The following is an 8,894-nucleotide window of genomic DNA, read 5'->3' as shown; positions in this document are numbered from 1 at the left end:
TAAATTAAGAAAAGATTAGCTACATTTTCAAAGAAGCTTCTCTCACGCTTCAGGCATTATTACATCCGTCATATCACACTGAAGATGCTGTCTTTATTGTTTTACACTTAAAGACATACAGGTATTCACCATGACTACGGCACACATACAAAACATCTTCACACTATAATGAGAAACTGCTATTCAGATAAACAGTGATTGAAGGGAATCACTGCATGGAAATGAGTGTGATCTGAAAATGCAGTATTTAGCAAACTACAAAAAATTATAGAAACTAACTGTTCGGCAGTCGTATGTACATGGCTTGTTAGGTAAAGCATTTTCAGCATGCATCTCTGTCTCCGACTTTCTATTTACGATCTAGTTTGCTGGCCATCAGTTTTTTGATGTCTATGGGTCCAGCTGCGGCTGCTGCCTTTGCTTTCTCTTCCTGCTCCTTCTGCCAGGTGATGATGGGGTCGATGCTCGGTCTGCGGTTCCTCATGTTCTCCTGCAGCTGGGCCTCACTAAGAGGGGAGGGGGACAAGCCTTTTTATAGCAAAATACTGTTGGTTTGGTGACATGTTTTATATTTCTGAAGTCGCTTGAGTAGAAATTGCAATAAAGACTCAGTAGCAATGTCCACAAAATGTACAAGTACACTGAGAAACCATTTGGTGCATAAACAATTCACAAACAATTACAAAGAAATGGCAAGTAACCCACTGCATTAAACAAGAAATGCTGAAGCAATAAAACTGGAATAGTATTTTCATGTAAAGCATACTCTAATATACAAACTCCAATCTTGGTTTTATTTCCAACTTGAAAAAAACACTTTTATAGGGTACAAATGCATATAGAAAAAAACAGACTTACGTGAAATTGTGTGGTGCTGGTGAAATGGCCTTTTTCTGCATTTCCTTGTAAACTGGTGATTTCAGGTAGCGATAAAAGGTATCCTAAATAAGAAATATAGAGTTTAGAGAAATTATAAATATCTGGTGTCATCATTAAACACAATTTTTTTTTAAATGCATGGCAAAGTTCTAATTACTAAGCATACAGACTGCAGTTGATCAGACAAGGATCATACCTTTTTCATCAGCATGAAGATGTGAGTTTGGGCAGCGTCTAGTACGTATCGATGAGGATGTTCCAGTCCCTTTACTGTAAGACCCATTGTCCTGCCATCAATGTTGATCCAGCGTGGTGCTCCTGGGGCCAAAAAGGTTCTACAAAAGAAGAAAAAAGTGAAAAATGGAAGCCTGACATGTAAAATACATGAAAACTATGACATGAAAAAATGATGTGAATCTCACTTGAAAATTTGCTCTGCTTTCTCGGACATAGAAGCTGCCGTGCCCCATTTCAGCTCCTCAGCGGCTTCCCAGAAAGCTAGATTCTCGCCTGCAGTGAAAATAAAAAACATATTCAATTACTTTTAGGTTTTCCTTTTGTGTACCATAGAAGAAAGAAAGCCATCAGGGTAAGTAAATGATGACAGATTCTCTTTTGTGTGTGTGTGTGTGTGAGAGAGCAGTTGTTTTTCACTTTATACTAACAAATTGTCAGAACTTGAATGAAATAATCACAAACCGCTGAATTCTTTCTTTAGGAAAATCTTGAAGTCTGCACGACCCCGTGGGTCATTAAGTAACTCGTAGAAGCTAAAGGACCAGCGCTCCACTCTCATCTTTGTGGGAATTTCAACACTGTGGACAAAACACCAAAAGTGATTCAAAATCTAGTTAATATTCAGTACTATAAATTTAGAGAGTTCTCAGGGAATCTTACTCTGGCGCATTCAACTCCCAGTAAGAGTCGTCATCGGTTTGCCAGGGATTGCTGGGGAGGCAGGGAACGAGGAATGGGTCGTGGTTCTTAAATGTTGTTATATACTTGGCCAGGCTGAATGCAAAGAAAAAAAAACAATGAAGCACTTATACACTGGAAAAATCATATTTACAAGTTTTCCAAGATTATTGGGGTATGTTTTACAAGAACATATTTCAGTTGTTCTACTTCAAACTTCCACGTCTAATTCAAGGTGTTACTTGCCGTGTTACCTGTGCTGTGATTGTTCGTGAAAGTTACTACCGATTTCTGAGTGAAAATTGTTTCTACGCTATTTTTTTTTCAGTGTAGATGCCATCTAAAATCATTAACTCCAACTGTACAGTTTTAGTACGCTATTTTTGACTTACGCTCCAAGAGACACTGAAGACTTGACCCTTGACCTCATGACGGCCTGTTGTGTGTAGATGATCTAAAATATACAATTAGAACCAACTATTCAATATCAGTAAATGAAAAAACAACCAGTTCTCTAAATTTGTGTAAAGAAGCACTTTCACTTACAATTCTTCTGTAGTAATCATAGGTTTTTTTCTGAAAAAAATAGAGAAACAACATCCTGTTACATTACAGAAAATGCTTCTGATAAGACACCACAAGACACACTCGCTACACGCTATCCTGCCAAATACAGGTGATATCTGAGTGTGATATCTACATATACTGCCAAAAAACAAACTAGCATGAGGTAAAGCAAACTGGGACAGTCATTTTAATACAAAATGGTCTGAAATAATGCTCAGGGTACAGAAGCAGGGAAGTACTGTTGCACACTATACATATAAACTTGCTTTTTTTTCTGAGTGTCGGCATGATATTCAAGGCTGAAATTAGTAGTTTGTGCTCTTGGGCCCTATTTTAACGATCTGAAACGCAAGTGTCAAAGCGCGAAGCGCAAGTAACTTTGTGGGCGGGTCTCGGCGCTGTTGCTATCTTCCCGGCGGGATAAATGGCTCTTGCGCCCGGCGCAAATCTAAAATGGGTTGGTCTGAAGTAGCTTCATTATTCATAGGTGTGGTTTGGGCGTAACGTGAAATAAACCAATCAGAGCGTCATCCAACATTCCCTTTAAAAGCAGGTGCGCAAGTTCCATTATGGATTGCTATTATTATGGCGTATTTACCAGGCGCACGCCAGGAGCGGTTCACAGCCGAGGAGACTGATGTTCTTGTACTACAATTAGCCTGAATGATTTGTAAGCAAGATTTCACAATGATTTCCGTCATCTCATGTGTTAATATTTTTTTAGTGTAACAATTTATGATTTGCAAAAATAACTGTTGCATCTGTGTAGATTACATGAGCAAAGTGTATGCGCGTTGTGCACGCTATACATTATGGTCAAGCTTGCGCCCTTAAAATAGCATAATGAACAACGCGCAACGCGCCACTGACTTTAGACTAGGTTTTTTCTGGTCAGTGGCGCAATTGTTTAATGGAACAGCAAAATAGCACCAGGGATTGTTTGCGCCGGAACACGCCTCCTTTTTTGCGCGGAACCGCCCAGGGAGCGCAAGTTCATTCACTAGTTTAGCGACGTGCTTCTGTGGAGGGAAAAGCGCGCTTCGCGCGGGTGCAAAATAGGAATGACACATGCGTCAGTGTACAAAGTCAATTGCGCTGGGTGCAAGATAGGGCCCCTTGTGTGTGTGTGTGTGTGTGTGTGTGTCTGTGAATCATCTTGATAACCGAAGAAATATTAGAAGTAAAAAATCTGTAAGGAAAGAAAAGAGAGACAAAAGAGACCGTCACACCAGTAGAGTCACAGTAAACTCGAAGCAGTCCAAGTTTTCAATTTACATAATATTATCATGACAGATACACTAATGTCTAGAAGTTTGGGGTTGGTAAGATTTTTAACAAATGTTTTTCATGCTCACCAATGCTGCATATATTTAATCACAAATACAGTAAATACTCTAATCCAGTCCTGTCCCATGATCCTTCAGAAATCATTCTAATATGATGATTTACTGCTCAAAAACCATTTCTTATTTTCGTCATACAGTTGAAAAAACCGTTTGCTGCTTAATATTTTTGTGGAAATGGAAATATTTTGTAACATTATACACATCTCTTCTATTACTTTTTTCACAAAGTATTTATTTTAAAAGTAAAAATATTAATAACCCCAAGCTTCTGACGGATAGTGTAACTTATGCTATGAATTCATGCATTTAAAGATTTAAAGGGATAATTCACCCAAATATACAAAACAAAAAGCCTGTCCATCATTTACTTACCCTCATATTGTCCTTTATGAATTTCTTTATTCTGTGTAACATAAAATAATATATTTAGAGAAATGTCTGAGCATTTTTTGAGCCCCACTTCAGTCATTTTCCAAATTATATTTTGAAAGAAAGTCATTCAGGTTTTAAACGACATGATGGTGGGTAAATGATGACAAAATTTTCCTTTTTGAACGAACCATCAAGTGTCAAAGAGTAATATAATACCATATCATCATCATCTATTCACATTCAAACAGAGCCTTTGTTTGGGTGTTTTAATATTTCAAACTGGGTTTAAAGGACTCAAATAAAATCACAGATGTAAGCAGTAAAGCAGTAATGCAATAGCGACCCAATGATAGGCTTTCTAAAAGGCTCTTTGAGGGGAAAGCGTGGGTGGGTTGGAGGGAAACTCCTCAGAGGATCAGCAGGTCAAGAATCCTCTTATATCACAAAGCAGATTGTGAGAGAATCTACATGGCCATCCCAGGACTGAGACAGACACACTGCTAATCAGCTCTAGAGTTAGAGCCTCTGCATCCAGCAGTACTGCCTATGAAACCTCAACTCCCTCCTACAGTAACATACACAACAACATATATGATGTAAATGATGACGGAATCTGGGTGAACCATCCCTTCAACTCAATAATAGCCTTAGTGATTGTTAGCACTGATGCTTCCGAATAGAATCAGCAATCACATCAATCTTGAGTGATACTCTAAAAGAGTGAGTGTGGTGACATTAGCTTAAAAGATATTAAGGGGTCACACGTAAACTTACCAGTTACCTCCTCCGCATTAGGGTCAATATGACGATCCAGGCCGTAATCCATAGCGCTGTGAGTTTGAGCCTGTAGACAGAAAAGAAAATGTACCCTCCTTATAGTGTCTTCAAAGCAAGTGTACACTAGCAGCTTCTGCCAAGCACTTACTGGAGGCCTGTGGACAATCCAGTAGGCTCTTTCCTGACAGTCAAACACAACCCTGTCTGCCTTCTGACGCGCCTTCCCAGCACTTGAAAGACAGAACACAATAACATGAAGGAAGTACCAATAACAGAAAGTATTGAAGATGAAGGATGACAGAAAGGGAAGAAAAAAGGCCAAACCACATGATACAAATATAGCTGACAGAGACCAGAAAAATGAACCATGTATGTTTTTAGAGAAAGCAGGAGAGTAGTGAAACTCACTGGTACTGCTCTTTCGCTTGCATCACAATAAAATCCCATTTGTGGTTCATCCATTTGTGAAGCCTGTTGTATTCCTCCTGTTAAAATACACATTGATGTTGCAGTATTAACATCGGCATGAAAGTGAATGATTGATCTTATTTTTAAGGATTCGTCTATTAATATGTGTATTTGTTTTATAATAAAATTTGAGCCTGTCATTTTTAATCAAAGTGTCCTATCGCGATCTTACAGTGAAGTGACAGACCTTCATCCAATTAAAAACGATGGATAGAACCAAGTCCCAAACATTTTTTCTTTCTTTTTTGATAATCCATTACGATATACTTCACAATTTGGAAGACGTTTTGCTGCTTCGTTTGCCATGTCTTTAAAATGATTCTAAATAAATGAAAAAATGAGTAATCAACTGAATATCTTTACATACCTGCTCATAAGCATCAAGCACTCCCTTTTTTCGAATGTTTCTCTTTGCCAGATAGATTGCTTTAGTGGCAGAAAACACTTTTATTAGGGGATGGTGACGTACAAACATGTCTCTTTAAATGGGTAACTGAAAGGCCTCTGGCCAGCAACCTCAGATTTTGTTAATAAATGGAAGATTACAAACCATAATCAGTGTCCTCAGCATTCCATTTCTGCACAGGCCAAAAATAGGGGGTCTAGACAGTGGGGAAAAGTCACCAGTTTTACTATGCATCTCTATTAAAACATTTTTAAAGATGCAAGGACTCCTGACACATTTACCTGAAAGCGGTACAAACTGCCATCTGGTCTGAGGACAAGCTTTTTGTGGTCCTGCAGAGGGTAGATGTACCCGTATGCCACTAGCATTGTGCCAAATGCTTGAGCCTCTGTCAAAAAGCATTCAAGGACATTTTTGTGCAGGTAATGTATTCAGACATATTTAAAGATATTAATTCCAGACCATTATTTGTTCAAAACTATACACTTTCAAAATTACCATCATTGTCGACGTTCATATTTTTGGTGATCCATGCAACAATATCCTGACCTGTCAGGAAAACAGACATAAAATTTTATATTGGGGACCTCAGTGTATGTTTAAATATTAAATTGTAGTAAATCCTTTAGAAAATATTTACAGGAATTTTCAAGAATTTTGCACATGTGCTTTACAAATCTCAAGCCCATTACTATAAGAACCAGTTAAATGTAAGACCAAGTTAAATTTCCTGGCTCGCTAGGTTTGTCAACAACCCTTCCAGAGATTAAAGAGCAACTTTGGAACCTAAAGTACCAAAGATCTCATCCAATTGAAGGCTGCTGTATATAGCCGGCGCCGTCAGATTATGATCTAGCAGCACAACACTTGTGTCTGTACATAGAACAAAAGGGAATGAACAGAATAAAATGCATGGTGACCTGTGAACAGTGTTAGGATTCTGTAAGATCCTCACCAAATTATAAACTCACCAGTGATGACATGGGGAATGACTGTAACGTTTAGCTTCTGATCTGTTCCCTTCACTCCAGTTGAAGGGTCCTGCATCTGAACCACTGTGGCCTCCAACTGAGAAATTCAGGAAGGTTGTTTAATAGATAAAATATTAAAAAGGTAATATATAAAACGCAATGCTCAGGAAAGGACAGTATCAGTCCCCACAACTATAGATTTTCAATGTAGGAACAGCATTGCCCATTCAGTTACATTTAGGATCAACAAGGCAAGATTTATTTGTTAATATTGCTCTTTGATTAATGTCCTCTAATGACAAGTTCCATATGTATATGGATTACTCCAGTTTTGTTTATTAAAGGAGCATAGTTGGTTCTGGACAAAGCATGTATTGTACCTAGGCTCTGCATGGCTACAACAAGGTTTAACAAATAAAATGAATAGTTGTTACAGTTACCAATTAGTCCAGACCTAAAATGAGTTTGACACTTGTGTGCTATGGCAACATGCATGACCTTTGAAATTAGAGTAAGACATGAAGGCAAGCTGTCAGATGTGGCATGAGGCCAGGCTAATTGGCTTTTAATCAGAAAGCTCTTTTAGAGCGAATCTTTTCAATGACTCCAAGATCCCTCCAAGAAGCTAATAATAAACTCCAGAAACAGCACCAAAGTAATATAACATAAAATAAAAAATACAGATTTCGATATTCTATGCTAAGGCTGAGATAAAAAAAATGGTTTCGGTTTTGGTTTCTATTTAAACCATGACATTGTGCGAATCACATATTATAGGTTTAATGATTAAAAAAAGATTATAAATTTAAATATATATTATAATAAAAAATAATATGTTGAAAAGTCACTAAAATTTATGAAATAACACTAAAGAGTTAATATAGCCTGTTTTCAACATAATGAACATAGAAACAAATAGCTAATTATAAAATGTATAAGATCCTTAATAGGGAGTTAATTTTTCAACAATGTTCAAAAATAACTACTTTGTCTTAAGAATGAACTTACCTTTTTAAGGCAGGACATCCGTGGCCGATAACGTTGTCCATGGTCTCGGTCCGACCTTATAGTCATTTTGTAGACCGTAAAAATAAATGATTTTAAGAGCAGAAAACAAGTCTTGTTTGAGAATATAATTTGAGGTTTTCTGAAAGAGTGGTGGACAGTGCAGGACAGGTCCCTGCTGCACGTCACGCACACGCTCGCGGAGCAGAAAACCTAAGAGAGAGTGAAGGAGGACCAATCACAGCGCAGCTCTATTCCTCCAATCAGAGTGCACTGCTCAGACACACCGACAGGCGGCAGCAGAGAGACCAACACTGTCTCTCGCCACTGTGTTCCTTTGGGAACCACACTTCATTTCATTTTATCTGCGCTGTTTTTCCATCAACAGAAATTGCCGTTTCAGTTACAGCCTGATTAAAGGCCTGTAAGAAAACCCTCAGCTGGGCAAGTCTGATCCAATGAATGTTATCTTAATATTAGAAGACTGGTATGTCTAGTTATCATCTCATGTTAAATCATTTTATGATATTTCTCAAAATGCTTCTGTATCATAATTTGATAAATTAATCACTAAGATCTCTAAATTACATTTACATTTAATCATTTAGCAAGTGCTTTTATCCAAAGTGGCTTACAAATGAGGAAAATAGAAGCAATCAAACCAACAAAAGAGCATCAATACAAGTCCTGGATAGCCTAACGAACTGGTTCTTATGCCAAATTCTCTGAACACCGATTTATGTGACCTTAGGCGCAGGAGTGAGGGTAGGTTTGAGATTAGGATTGGGTTTAGGAGTAGGTTGGATTAGCTCAATTAGACCCACTGCTCTGTATGTCTTCCTTGATTCCTGCTTCAGATCATCAGCTCTTCAGGGAGATCCATGAACTGAATCGAGGGTGTCAGATAAAAGATAAGCAAAATGTGCCAAGCTGTGGGTTCCCAGGACTGGAACTGAGAACCACTGGTCTAACACAGCACACATTATTCTTTAATAATAAAACAAATGAATAAAAACAGATAGAATCAATATAGAATAGGAAAGAGCAAGTATTAGAGGGTCAAATTATTATTATTATTGTTATAAATAAAAAGAGAACAATAGAGAACACGAGTGTTAGAGGGTCAGTTGTTTTATAATAAATAAAAGAAAACAAGTAGACAGAATAGAAATAGAATAAAGAGGTTTT

The 8,894-nt window shown here is 37.7% G+C and overlaps 1 protein-coding gene across 1 annotated transcript; it reads right to left on the bottom strand.

Moving 5' to 3' along the window:
- Positions 1 to 52: 52 nt before the first annotated feature.
- rgs9a (regulator of G protein signaling 9a) lies at positions 53 to 8,186 on the bottom strand. The gene is made up of 17 exons (XM_026207694.1): positions 7,710 to 8,186; positions 6,702 to 6,798; positions 6,229 to 6,279; positions 6,012 to 6,118; positions 5,875 to 5,926; positions 5,692 to 5,750; positions 5,265 to 5,341; positions 5,005 to 5,086; positions 4,861 to 4,923; positions 2,341 to 2,370; positions 2,187 to 2,248; positions 1,777 to 1,890; positions 1,579 to 1,694; positions 1,302 to 1,389; positions 1,076 to 1,214; positions 859 to 941; positions 53 to 506 (listed from the first exon to the last, which is right to left on the bottom strand). Exons 1-17 carry the CDS (start codon positions 7,773 to 7,775, stop codon positions 350 to 352), a joined length of 1,443 nt encoding a protein of 480 aa, XP_026063479.1. The 5' UTR covers positions 7,776 to 8,186; the 3' UTR covers positions 53 to 349.
- Positions 8,187 to 8,894: the final 708 nt, after the last annotated feature.

Source organism: Carassius auratus, chromosome 3, assembly GCF_003368295.1.
Source record: "Carassius auratus strain Wakin chromosome 3, ASM336829v1, whole genome shotgun sequence".
NCBI classification, from domain to species: domain Eukaryota; kingdom Metazoa; phylum Chordata; class Actinopteri; order Cypriniformes; family Cyprinidae; genus Carassius; species Carassius auratus.
Note: the sequence above shows the minus strand (reverse complement) of the source record. Positions and strands in the feature narration are given on the sequence as shown.

Bases quoted from the DNA above. Each gene is read 5' to 3' on its own strand.
- rgs9a (XM_026207694.1), bottom strand. From the start codon at position 7,775: ATGACTATAAGGTCGGACCGAGACCATGGACAACGTTATCGGCCACGG. The intron at 5,927-6,011 runs GTAAATGTGTCA...CCCACTGTCTAG, and splicing joins GCAGTTTGTACCGCTTTCAG to ACCCCCTATTTTTGGCCTGT. The intron at 942-1,075 runs GTATGATCCTTG...TTTCTTATTTAG, and splicing joins TCTTCATGCTGATGAAAAAG to GATACCTTTTATCGCTACCT.